Source organism: Lupinus angustifolius, chromosome LG11 (assembly GCF_001865875.1).
Source record: "Lupinus angustifolius cultivar Tanjil chromosome LG11, LupAngTanjil_v1.0, whole genome shotgun sequence".
NCBI classification, from domain to species: Eukaryota; Viridiplantae; Streptophyta; class Magnoliopsida; order Fabales; family Fabaceae; genus Lupinus; species Lupinus angustifolius.
In genome coordinates, this window is record NC_032019.1 from 27,973,917 (window position 1) to 27,987,926 (window position 14,010).

Sequence of the window (14,010 nt, forward strand, 5' to 3'; positions counted from 1 at the left end):
TAACATTGGGAATCTCAAGGTGTCTTACCACCAACGAGATTGTGTTGTATCTTCATTAGCTTAGAGATCTTGATAGAAAGAATTTCTTAGCTGGGGCTACTCCGCAAGAAAGGTTTTCTTGGGCGGTAGGAAGGGAGTCAAACCAAGGGATAAAGTTCTTTAGTTTCAAGAAAGAGTCTAAGTGTTGAAATTGGAAGAATTGTTTGTAAAACGTTATTTCAATTATAGTGAAGAAAAATCTCCCAGATCAGCCGGGAGGCCTGGATGTAGTTTGCAAGGGGACCCGCAAACGAACCAGGATAAAAACCTTGTTGCAGGCTTTTTCTTTCCCTCTCTCTCTTTATTGCTTTAATCGATTATGTTGTATAGTTGTTTTAATTGTAATATTTTGTTTCTATACTATACTGTTGTAACTCTGATATATCTGTTAGCTCTGTATATTTGCTTCGATCTCAGTTGATTGTCATGCAAGAAACCATATCTGTTTGTGTAATCTGAGCTATTTTAATCGATTAAGTTGATTGTGTTTTTCGATTATTCCTTCTCTGTTAATCGATTAGTCTGGGGTTATTTCAGCATTATTTGTTGTTCGTAAAAAGCGGATACTCTGACCGCTACACCTATTCAACCTCCCTCCCCCCCCTTCTAGGTGTATTTTAGCCACTGATACCTAACAAAGTCAACATTTTACTATGTTACACTTACATCTCTTTTCAAGATTCAATTGTAGTATAGTATAGAATTTTGTCGAACCAAAGTGAATTGCATTAGAAAAAGATTATATAGGTATGTTATAGCAAAAATAATGATTAACAACTTTTTTTAATGATCATTAAGTTATGTTGCATAAAAATATTAACAATGAAACATAAACTAATATTTACAAATTCTTGAGAAGAAAATTGATTTGAAACATGGAATTATTTCTAGACTCATATGATTTTGAAAAACATTACAAGTTATGTGTTATACTTTTGGTTAATTCCACACATCATTTCTAAATCCTTCATATAGTGTCCTAGTATGATAAGATGATTTTCAAATCTTATGTAATACATTAAATAATAGTTAAGTGTCACTCTTCAGAGTAGGTTGTCACACCCTACTTCAGGCTCCATTAACATCATTTAGCCTTGACATAAGTTGCTTAAAATAGATGTTTGATATGGCAAGTGAACTAAGATGTAGGTTATACTTTTTAGTTCACTTGTCAACACTTTAAGAAGAAGCATTTTTGGATCTTTAAATCAAGTTTTAGGTGATCAAGCTAAAACCGTATTAAGAACATCTCAAAAAATCAAAACTTAACTAAAAATAATAACTTGAATGTATTGAAACCAAAAGATGATACAAATGAGGAAAAGAAATAAAATTACACCATAGTCTAATCAATGTATAGGAGCATAAGCCAGAATTTACCTACATGAGCTACTTGACCAGGCTATTGTGAGCTACTCTGAAAATTGCTTAAAGGCCTTGTCAAGTGCGGTCATGCATGAAGTCAAAGTTGCTTGGTGGCTAAGTCAAGTTGACTCATTGCTGGGTCCAGCCCGCCTGGCTGCTTAGGTGTCCATGTTGAGTTGTCTGCTTGAGCAGCTTGTCCTGTTCTATCTAGGTGTGTGGTTCCATCTAGGCGGTCCCAAGGTGCACGTTGAGCTGCCTGCTTCAGGGTTTAGGAGCATAAGCCAGAAATTACACCATAATCCAAGGATGAGATGCTTTTGGACCCAAATGAGATTACAAAATTATGTTTTTGTATCACATTTGTCATCTCCTTTTCTCCTCTTGAATTCTAAATGAAAATTACAAGAATTTACCTAGACTAAGCGTAAAACCGTGACCATAATTTCTAGAGAGAAGAAGTGAAGAAGAATAATGTGTATTGAAGGGTATTTTGAATGGAATGTGAATGCTTCTTAAGAGTGGGAGAGGGCCTCTATTTATAGGAAATTTTCCTGGCCCCCTCATGATCCACGAATACAAATGAGGAAAAGAAATAAAATTACACCATAGTCTAATCAATGTATAGGAGCATAAGCCAGAATTTACCTACATGAGCTACTTGACCAGGCTATTGTGAGCTACTCTGAAAATTGCTTAAAGGCCTTGTCAAGTGCGGTCATGCATGAAGTCAAAGTTGCTTGGTGGCTAAGTCAAGTTGACTCATTGCTGGGTCCAGCCCGCCTGGCTGCTTAGGTGTCCATGTTGAGTTGTCTGCTTGAGCAGCTTGTCCTGTTCTATCTAGGTGTGTGGTTCCATCTAGGCGGTCCCAAGGTGCACGTTGAGTTGCCTGCTTCAGCAGGTTGACTTGTATCATACTTGAGTCTGACCGTGTGAAGCTTGTGTCTGACCGAGCCAAGTTGGTGTTAGGTCAGATGGGTGGTGCTAAGTGTCCACGCCAGGCTGCTTAGTGAGCAGCTTTATGTTATTGGTCCATGCTTGTGGTCAAGCACTTAGCTTGCCATGTGTGCATCAAAAGTGGCTTATGTGGACACCTCCTTGCTTGACTATTTCTTGATTTTTTTATTCTCTTCAATTTTTCCAAGAAACTTTACACAAAGATTTGGAAAATAGGTGGACAAAATTTACAACCACAATATGACAATTTATCTAAAAAGTGTTGAATTAAGTTGATTTTGCATGATCTGCATAGGATAAGTGCCATGAAAAGTGTATAAAAATTAGGTATTTTTGACACTTATCACCTGGGCATCCAAACGGATCCAAGACCAATGCTGGTATGGATACAGTAGTCGGACATGAGCCTAGGCATTATCCCACCTGGCATTGGCAGCCTCATCAGCTTCAGCCTCCAGCTACTTCCGCTCCTCTAGAAGGTGAGCAACCTCTCGGGCCAGATGATCAATCTCCGCCTGAGACGACTCCTCATGCCCTACTGATAACTTCAGCTCATCGGCTAGTTGAAGTTTCTCGGTCTTAGATCGCTTAAAACACTCAGTCTAGGCGGTCATTTCCCACTCAGTCACGCTTAGGTTTTCCCGGGAAATATGGGCAGCCTCTCGGGCGTCCTTCAGTTGAGAGCTCATCTTTGAAAGCTCATCCATGGTGGTCAAAGTCTGACTTTCCAAAGACTTTATGCCTTACGCGTGTTGTTCCTTCAACTCTTGGAGCTCCGCTAAATGTTGTTCTTGAAGATTGGAGAGGGTTTCATCCCCCACCCAGGCCGTCGGCATGCCCTCGGTCTTAAAGTACATGGCAACCAAGGCGGCCATATTGTTGGTCAACCTCAATCGCTTCAGAAACTTGGGCAGAGGCGTGTCGTCCATCACCACCCTGATGTATAGATTCATCAGGTTGGCATCCAACTCCTCTGAGACGACATAGATGTGGCGGCTTGGGCCTTTCCTTTCCCCTTACCCGATTGAATGGGGGATTTCCTTTTCCCCGACCCAAAGTGAGAAGGTAGTTGCCTCCTCGTCAATGGACATGGCTTGGAACCTGACTGAATTGGTATCGGCAAGGCTGATCGACACGTCAGGTCGACACCTCGGTTTGTCAACTTGAACTTTCTGCCCCGAATCATGCTCAATAGGAAGAATGATCTCCGGTTCTCGTTGGTGGCGGATCTTTCCCCATGATTTCTGGTCGAAGGAGTCGTTGAGCTTGTACGCGCCCACTTGGAAGCACCAGATGCCTACCCCTAGTTCTTCTGAGTGACACGCTTCAACAACTTGCTCCAATCAACTCTGTCACCCATCTTAGCTACTGCAAAAATCGACAAAAGTAGGGCAGGGGCACATTATAAAAACACAAAACTAAGTTAAACTTGGTATCCCAAACAAGAAACTTACCAACCAACCCCTCAAAAATAGAATCGTCATGTACCAGGGCATAACAATCTAAGCTCCTACCGTTCTCCACCTAGTCCAGGCCACATCTGCCTCCCAGGCATCCAAGTCTTCGAAGGTAGAGGTGAATTTGTCAGCTGGCTTCTGATGGATCCAACCATCCCAAGAAAATGAGTATAAGGGTTTCCCGTCCGGCCCGTAGGCCCATGTGTATTGGCTTCATCAGGTCTCTACTCGGTAAAAATCGTCCTTCCAGTTTTTGACTGATCCCTCAGAAGGATGAAAGAGGGCATGTTTGTTCTTTGATTGGAGGCATGTCCACCCTCAACGACCGTATTGGTTCTCATCCTTGTTGGTGTTGTGTGCTACCCGGAACATCCAAAAGAATAGACTGATGGTGCAAGGCAGCTCCATCACGTCGTAGAAGATCTTGAAAGCTGTAATAAACCCCCAAGCATTCAGATGCAGTTAAGATGGCACAAGATGGAGATGCCTCAGGACAACAACATACCATTCGTTAAGGGGTATCTTCACCCCAATCCTATGAGTAATGTACTCGTACATATAGAAGCTCCATTTGTTCCTCGTCTCAGCCAAGAGATCTTGGCATACTCTATTATCAGCCCCTGGGGCATAACATTAAATATCGTTGGTCGGTTCGACCAAGACATCCACGTTTGGCTTAGTCGTGCCCATGTAGGAACTAGGGATGCATAACACCTCATGGTTCACCCACCAATATTGTGAATCTAGATGAATCAATGCCTTCAGGATTGTAAACAGGTCGGCTCGGGTCTGCGAAATTTCTCCTCATTGTCAACCTATCACTAGAGGAAGTGTCAGAATCTGGATTGGATATCACATCCAGGATCGACCGCCACTTCTCAAGAAAAGTTGTTTGGTCCAGAGCGTTTGTATTCCTTCCAATCATTCCCCTCCTCAGGTTACCTAGTAACGACAAAAGAGAAAGGTCTCTCCGACCATAACCACGAGTAGAGGTGAAACTCGTACACCGACAATGACAAGTTGAATGATGGCGGCGGTCCGGGTAAGATCACCATCTCATCATAACTCGAGTCATGCTCGGTACGAGGATCCATACAGATATAATATTAAAGGTAGTAGGAAAAAGGGGGAAAGAGACTTACCGAGTAAGACTGAAATGATGCAAGATAAGGATTCAGAAAAGAAAATAGTCCGGTAGCAGCAAATTGCAAGAAGAAACTTCTAAAATTTTGAGAAAATAAAGTGAAACGAAAATGAAGGAGGGACCCCATATTTATAGGGGAGTGGGACTAGGGGGCCTTGCAAGGCCCAACCATAGGAACCACAAAATCGAATAGGTGGCAAAGGAGAAACAAGCCATCATGACTCGTGACCTTTGATGTTCAGATGCCTCATACAAAAGGCAGCTTTGGCCTCCACGTGGCAACCACCAGTAAAGCATAACAATAACTCCCGCGTAATCCAACTATCACCGAATCACCAAAATGATTTCAATCTTGTCAACATAATTTTGGCATACTCTGCCACGTCATCCGGAAGGCAAGTGCCACGTTAACCCTCCGACCAACTAATTCTCCCTAGATAGGTCGGCCCCTCTGGTTGCATGGTCGGAGGCCATGTCATCATCCCGACCAACTAAATACTTCCGGATAAACAAGTTAATATGATCGTGCAATGTAGCACTTCTCTTCAAGGGGTCATTTTGCTTCAAGTCAGCTATACCCCATGACACCCAAGATCGTCCAAAGACAAAGAGAGTCTGCCAACACGCTCGATCATGGAGCATGTTAACATACTAGGGGCAACTGTTCCATCCCGGTCAAACCGGACATCTCGTCCGACCAGGATGTAACTCACCTGACCAAACAAAACACAAGTAGACACGGACCAGACTCTTACGTCATCCTCACATAAGCCTCATGAATGCCACTGTACTTCATTAAATGCATCCCCAATTGGGCTCTGTCACACCCCCTGAAAAAGTCAGTATGTCCCCCTGGGCCAGACAAGTCCAACTTGGAGGCTTACATCACCTTACGTCAAGTATCACTGCTCCTGACACGTCATCCAATACCTCCCCAATTGAGTTATGTCACGACGCCTACAATTCCAACATATCCCCTATGACAGACGCGATCAGAGACGAACCTACTATGTAGGAGGGACACACCTACTACGCCTCTATAATGCACACTGCCAAGTCACCATCAGCCACTAGATAGATGACAAGTCGCTATAACATTTACTATAAATAAGGAGTGTTCCCTTACATGAAGTATTCATATTCTCATATTCTTCTACGTCATAAATACTTCACTCATACTCATAAGAATATTAACTCTCTCATTCATTAGCGTTTAATCTCATGTACTATCATTTATTCTTCATCAATCTTCCTTAAACTCATACTGACTTGAGCATCGGAGAACCTTTTCCTGTACCTCAACCGATGAGTCCAGGCCTCATTCCAATGACTCTCCAAAAGTACGCTACTCAACCAGATCCCCCGTTCCGGCCATTCCAACCAACACTAGAGAACAAAAAGGTTTCAAGGTGATGAGAAAGAAATTGTTTGTAATTTACTATTTTAATTTATAAACTAATTTACTAAAATAACACTGACCATATAGTTATTTATGCAGAATAAATAAGGATATTTTTGTCTAACTTTTTGGATACACATTGCTAAATGTTATTTCATGCAAGGAAGAAGACTCCTATTTACAAACCCCATTATTTATTTATATATATATATATATATATAATATAATATAATATAAGTTACCACATTAAGCACCTTAACCAAATTACATATATTTGAAAAGCACTCAATGAAAATAACCATGAACTAAAACTACACGTCGAGTATTGTTACTACAACTATTATAAAACCAAGGGATAAGGCAACCAAATACATACACAGATATATACGTATGTAGGAGAAATAAAGTAATGAAACAAACATCATAATGAAACACGCAAGAAGCACTAACAGTAGGGAATGAATTGGTGGGATAATGCCAAGTCAAAGAAAAACCTTAACATGTTAGCGTAAAAACAAAATCTCTAAATTTAAAACTACGATTATACAAAATTGAGAAAAAATATTTTGAATTAGAAATATAAAATGTATGACTTAATGTTTTGATACCACTTATTAAAAACTTTAATCGAGCAAATATCAATTCTTTAAGGATTTTGATTTCTTAATTCTCACATAATAAAATAAGAATGCAAATATATATCTAGATTCATATTTTTTATCTTACTTTAGTATGTCATAAGAGCATTGATATGATGACTTGCCCAACCAACTACCAGAGTTTCTCACAAGACTACATGTTTTCTCTTAGTGTAGAGAAGGAAAATTTGTTTTGTGATTTAGTGTACAATTGAGAACATAATTATTCCCAATATATTAACAACTAAAATTCTCATTATACTTTGTAAGTGAATTTAGTATTCACTCAATTACCTCATATCATATTCTAGAAGTTATATGGGTTATCAAAATTATATCACTTATAAATTTATATGAGCTAGCAAATTAAAAGAGAAAGAGAAAAGTGTGTAAACTTAAAATAGTGGGAGTATATTTGTTGTCATACAAATGATTGTCATATCATATTCATATGTCATAAGAGTGTGATTAGTTAAAAAATATATATTTAAATTAAAATTTAATTTTTTAATATTTTTTTGACTAACCACAAGATTATGGCATATATAATGACGTTCATTGTAAGACAACATATATGCCCCAAAATGTGGTAGGTTGTGTAATTAATTTAAGAATCTTTATTGAGTCACCTAATATACATCTACCAATGCCCGCTTATAACGTGGACAATTATAAGTAGTGTTATCAATGAAAAATTTCTTACAACTATAATTTTAACTAGAACGATGGATACAAATAAATTAAAATTTTAAATGAGGTTTATAACGTTAAATATTAAGGTATTAACTTGACTATTACTTAGAAAACTTCAAATAAATAAATTTCGAAATAAAAAATATTAAAATGAATAAATAAAACATATTTTGTATTGAGTTTAAAACATTGATTAGTTAATTTAGAATCACGAAAATTGTTCTTTTGAAAATTCATGAAGTTTTTTCCTGTAAAATTAAATTCCAATAACATTAATCATTTATTCCTAGATTAATTATATTTATTGTAATTGACTATTCCTAATTAAATCAATTTTATCAATTTGATACATGATGAGAACTAAAAAAAACAAGGAGAAAAAGAAATTATCTCATCTCACTACAATCTAGTTTTAGAACACCTAGGACATGAATAATAGGTGTACCGTAGTGAACACAATTAGTATTTGAACTAAACATTGCCAAAGCTATCATTCTGTTTGCTGCCATGTTCTGTTCCCATAGGTGAGAGGACATGAATGATGGAAATGTCCGACCTTTGATGAAATTATTTTAGGATGTCTACAACCATTAATGTGTATAGACGGAGATACTATTACCAATATCAATATACAGAAACTTTAAAATATTTAATATTTATCCATTAATAGTATAAAATATTTTTATATTTTCAGCATATTATTTATTATTCAAAAATTTATATCTTATTCATTATCGATTCCTTCTTAAATAATGAACTGTACTAACAATATAAAATTTTGTACGGATAAATATTAAACTAATATGCAAATATGATGCAGAGATATCATAATAAAAAATATAAAAATATGGTTAAGAATTATATATCCTCAAGTTTAATTTTTGGGTAAAATTCTAAAACTTATATTTTTATTCGAATCTTAGCATGAATTTAAATACATATCAGAACGTTAAAGAAATTAAAATATTAATTAAAATGTATTTGTAAGTTTTATTTATGAGTAAACTTTGTTATTTATTGAAATATTAAGCATTTCTATAGTAGTTGACAATTCTTAATTCAATCATTTTTAAAAAAATACTAAATTTTATTTTATACACCGCTAATAAGGCGTTGATCTAATAATATAAAGTTCCACTAGATCCACGAGATAATGACCAAAATGTCAAGGACTTGATTCTTGAGCGTAATACTTATTGAGAGTAACAATCACACACCATGAAGGAGATGATACCCTTGTACCAAAAAAGATTTTATGCACCAAATAAAACACTTGAATCAATTTCAATATAAGGATAATTTTGAAAATATAAATACGGTAACCAAATAATAATCAAAAGAATATCAAAATAGGGTCAAAAAATATATATGCATATTCAAGTATAATTTTGGTGAAAATATTGAAACTTATATGTTTATAATTTATAAATAAAAGTTACCTTCATTTATGGATCAAAATCATTGATTACATTACTAAATATTGAATATACTATTAACACTGAGATAGAAAATTATTAATTACTAATTTAAAAAGATCTAATTACTAATTTCTCCCTTCAAAAAATACCAAATACCAATATTATTTTATTATATTACTAAATATTCAATACAAAAATAGATTTAGGATATAAAATTATTAATTTACTAAATTTTAAAGATCTAATTACCAATTACCCCCTTCAAAAAAATACTAATTACTAATATTATGTTATTAGAAAACATATTTTCTTCTCACCCCATCCTCACTAAATTTATACTCAATTTCATTCTCCCTTTCTTCCCCAATACACCATTTCTTCTTCTTCTTCTTCTTCCATTTCTTTTCAATCTTTAAAAATACAAAAAAAAAATGTCAATGTTCATGGCACCTTCTTCAATATCAATCAATCTCACTCACCCTTTCTCTTCATTAGTAAATTTGGGCCACCCTTTAAATAACAAGCCCGTTAGAAAGACAAAGAATACAAATATTCAGTGCACTCTACACTCTCCAAATTTCCCAAAACAACCCTATAACAAACCCTTAATTACCAATGAAGATTCAGACACTACCAACAACAAGCCTCAGTGGAACCCATTCCAAAAAGCCATAGCATCAATCATAGACAACTTCGAGAGCGCGTTAAACTCACGCGAGCTTCAACAACCTCTTCGCAAAACGGCTGATCCACGTGTCCAAATCTCAGGAAACTACTTTCCTGTTCCTGAACGACCTGTCGTTGAATCTCTCCCAGTAACGGGAACAGTTCCTGAATCACTTAACGGCGTCTACCTCCGTAACGGCGCAAACCCAATGTTTGAGCCATTAGCGGGATACCACCTCTTCGACGGTGACGGAATGGTTCACGCCGTTAAGATCAATAACGGCGTTGTTAGTTACGCTTGTCGCTTTATCCAAACGGAGAGGCTTGTGCAAGAGAAGAAGCACGGGCGTGCGATGTTTCCGAAAGCGATCGGAGAATTGTACGGTCACATCGGCATTCTCCGGTTGATTCTTTTCTACACTCGAGCACTCGCCGGAATCCTAGACCTCCGCCGTGGAAACGGAGTGGCCAACGTTTCAGTGGTGTATTTCAACGGTAAAATCCTTGCAGTATCGGAAGAGGATTTTCCTTATGAGCTTCAAATCACTCCCACCGGAGACATTGTCACCGTTGGCCGTTACAATTTCGATGGACAACTCAAGTGTGCTATGAGTGCTCATCCAAAGATTGATCCACAATCCGGCGAGCTATTCACGCTTAGCTATGATTTTTCGAAGTCTTACATGAAGTACTTCTGGTTCTCGCCGGAAGGGAAGAAGTCACCGGAAGTTGATATTCACCTCTCAGCTCCGACGATGGTGCACGACTTCGCAATCACGGAGAACTTTGTCGTAATTCCGGATCAGCAGGTACGCGACCCACTCTCCTACTCAATATATATGTTTAATAAACCATAGTTATTTCTTAAAGGAACATGATATCCTACAAATCCTAGGATTCTTGTATAGTGCTCCTCATATATGTTGTTTGAAAGGAATCACCCCTCCAACCGTGTTTCCTTATATATATTCCGGATAGAAAACATTCTAATCGAGTGAGACAATATTTAAGACTAGTAATCTATATCTCAAAAAGTAATATTAGTTTATATAATAAATTACATTGATATTTTTCAATTTTAATAAAATTATACAAAATATTTGTTCATTTTTTATATCTACAAAAACCCTAAATCTATATACATATATATATTTATATACATGTATTATATTGATATTCATTCCACGAAAAATAAGTGTGAACTTTTAAATAAAAAGAACGTGATAACCATAATAAGTTAAACAAAATATATATTGTCCAAACAAGGCCAAACAGTATACAAGTCAATACATTTTTATTATTTTTTGTTTGTTACAATATCTTCTTAGAATTATAGATGCATTTTATAATGAACTAAAAATAATGAAAATGTATTGACTCATATATTATTTAGACTTGTCTCCATAATATATCATATTTTGTATAACTTAATTACTATCATCATCTTTATTTACAATATCATACTTATTTATTATGTAGGTGTAGTCGGTATAATGTATATATAAATTATGAAGTTTTTGTATAGGTAAAAAATGGATGGATAGTTTATATAATTTCACTAAACTAATAAAATATCAGTGTAATTTACTCTAGTTTATATTGTATTGTGAGTAAGATACATCACTTTCAATTTTGTATAGGTTGAAGAATTTGTATTAGTATATAAAAAAATTCTTTTATACAATTTTATAGAAACACTCTAAATTTATACTTTTTATTAGTAATTATATGAATTGTTTTTCTTTCCTATTAACCCATAAATTTTAATATTTTTGAAATTGTTGGTCTCACAATGATTAAATTAAAAGCAATGAATAATTTTAACTCATATATTATCTTTTACTGTTATATTATTATTATTATACTATATATATTAACATACCTATATTATTATAGACACTTTTAGCTACTAAATTTATTTATCATTTTCTTCTTAATCAATTTTATATTTTGAAGGTGATTATTTTTTGTTTATCAACACTAACTAACTTGCATTGTTGTATTATTATGTTATAATTTTGATTGTAGTGATTTTCTGGTTGACAAACATATATTTACATAGAAAACAATTTAGAAATAATAAAATTTAAAAAATAGTTAAAAAGAAAAAATATTCCAAAATAACTACTTATAAAAGATATAAAAAATAGAGGGTCTTTATACACTTTCCACGTATATTTATTAGATATTTTATATCTTATCGGGTTGTCATCAATGAATCAAATAGACTTATCACTTGATATTTTAGTTCATGAATGAAGCAGATATAACTCAAACTCCTTAAATAAATAAAACAACTCGAACCAGCTACAATTTAACTCATTAATTCATGAGAATTGATTATATATAAAGAATCTTTTAATTTATATATAATCACATCTATAAATTTATACATAATATTATACACATATTTGAAATGTATTTTTTCAATTATTGTATATATTTTATATTAATATAGATGATATAATATATGTATTAAAATAAATTTTCATATAAATTAATTTAAAAACTGTGTTTCTCTTTATTCATGTACTTACATAATACATGTATAGGTATATATCAATAATAATCATTTGAGTTAATAAGTGATATAATTTTAAGGTGGTTAACTTGTTGAGAAGTTTGTAAATTTTAAGTGAGATGATATTGAACTGAAAAAATAATTTATATTGAAATTTGACTCAAATCAATATTTGAAAAGTTGAGATAATTTGAGATATAAAACATGAAAACTTTTCTTTTTGGTGCTAAACATGAAAACTTTTGTTACAACTTAAAGTTACAACAATAAATAAAAATCTTAAAAACTGTATGGTATGTTTATAATTGAGTAATTAATTCTAATGAAATACACACTCCGTTACAGGAAAAATAGAATAATGGATTCATTAATAATGAAAGAGAATAATGATGAATTCTATATGGTATACATTTTTTTGGTACATATATATAGTATACATTTGTAATTAAGAATAAATTATTTACTAAATAATTTTATATTTTGATTGGCTTCTGAAATATTTTCCATATCCTTCCTTAATTAGGTAGTATTCAACATATCAGAGATGATAAAGGGTGGTTCACCAGTGATCTACGATGCTGCAAAGAAATCACGTTTTGGAATCCTTCCAAAGTATTCAACAGACGAGAGTAGCATCATATGGATTGAAACTCCAAACACATTCTGCTTCCATTTCTGGAATGCATGGGAAGAACCTGAAACCAACGAAGTAGTTGTTATTGGATCTTGCATGACACCACCTGATTCAATATTCAATGAAAGAGAAGAAGGTTTAAAGAGTGTGTTATGTGAAATGAGGTTGAACTTGAAATCATGCAAGTTCACACGTCGTTCTATAGTTTCAGAAACTAATGGAGAAGTTATGAGCCTTGAGGTTGGGATGGTGAACCGGAACCGGATCGGGAGAAAAACCCGGTTCGCGTATTTAGCAGTTGCTGAACCGTGGCCTAAGGTTTCTGGTTTAGCGAAAGTGGATTTGGTAAGTGGGGAAGTGAAGAGACATAACTATGGAGATGGAAGATTTGGTGGAGAACCATTTTTTGTGCCGAGAGAAAATAATAATGGGGTTGGTGAAGAAAATGTGAGGGAAGATGAAGGGTATATTTTGGTATTTATGCATGATGAGAAGACATGGAAATCAGAGTTGCAGATTTTGAATGCAGTGGATTTGAAGGTTGAAGCTACAGTTCAATTACCATCTAGGGTACCCTATGGACTTCATGGCACTTTTGTAGAAGCTAAGAAATTGCTAGGGCAGGTATTAGAAACAAAAGAGAAAGTTGAGGTGAAAAATTGATGTGTTCAGTTTGAGTGGTTTTTTTATTTGTTTAAAAATAATAGGGAAAAATGGTGGATAAAAACAAAGACCGGATCTATATACTATATAGTTTTTATAATAATCTACTCATTTTAACCTACTTTAAACATTTTTCTTCTCAAATTATAACATAGTCAATTATGAGATTATTGTAAGAACGAGATTGCAACTAAGAGGGAGTGAATTAGTTAACTTAAAATTATGACCAATTTTTTTGCAAAATCAAGAGTTAACGTACAGCAGAAAATATATGCAGAAAAATAATCAAGATAAAATGAAAGAGATAAGGGAGAAGAAAGTATACAAGGATTTTATACTGGTTCACCTTCTTGTCCACCGAAGGCTACGTCCAGTATTCTTGTATCACAAGAAATTTCTTCACTAAGAATTATGAGTTG

The 14,010-nt window shown here is 34.7% G+C and overlaps 1 protein-coding gene across 1 annotated transcript; it reads left to right on the top strand.

Annotated features, from left to right (window-relative positions):
- Nucleotides 9,549-13,605, top strand: LOC109359536 (9-cis-epoxycarotenoid dioxygenase NCED3, chloroplastic-like). Its single transcript, XM_019604237.1, has 2 exons — nucleotides 9,549-10,582; nucleotides 12,818-13,605. The coding sequence occupies exons 1-2, from the start codon at nucleotides 9,551-9,553 to the stop codon at nucleotides 13,589-13,591; spliced, it is 1,806 nt and encodes a 601-aa protein (XP_019459782.1). The 5' UTR covers nucleotides 9,549-9,550; the 3' UTR covers nucleotides 13,592-13,605.

What these genes read in the sequence shown, in the direction of transcription:
- LOC109359536 (XM_019604237.1), top strand. Translation starts at nt 9,551, where the DNA reads ATGGCACCTTCTTCAATATCAATCAATCTCACTCACCCTTTCTCTTCA. An exon ending in TCGTAATTCCGGATCAGCAG is followed by an intron (nt 10,583 to 12,817) that starts GTACGCGACCCA and finishes TTCCTTAATTAG; the next exon opens with GTAGTATTCAACATATCAGA.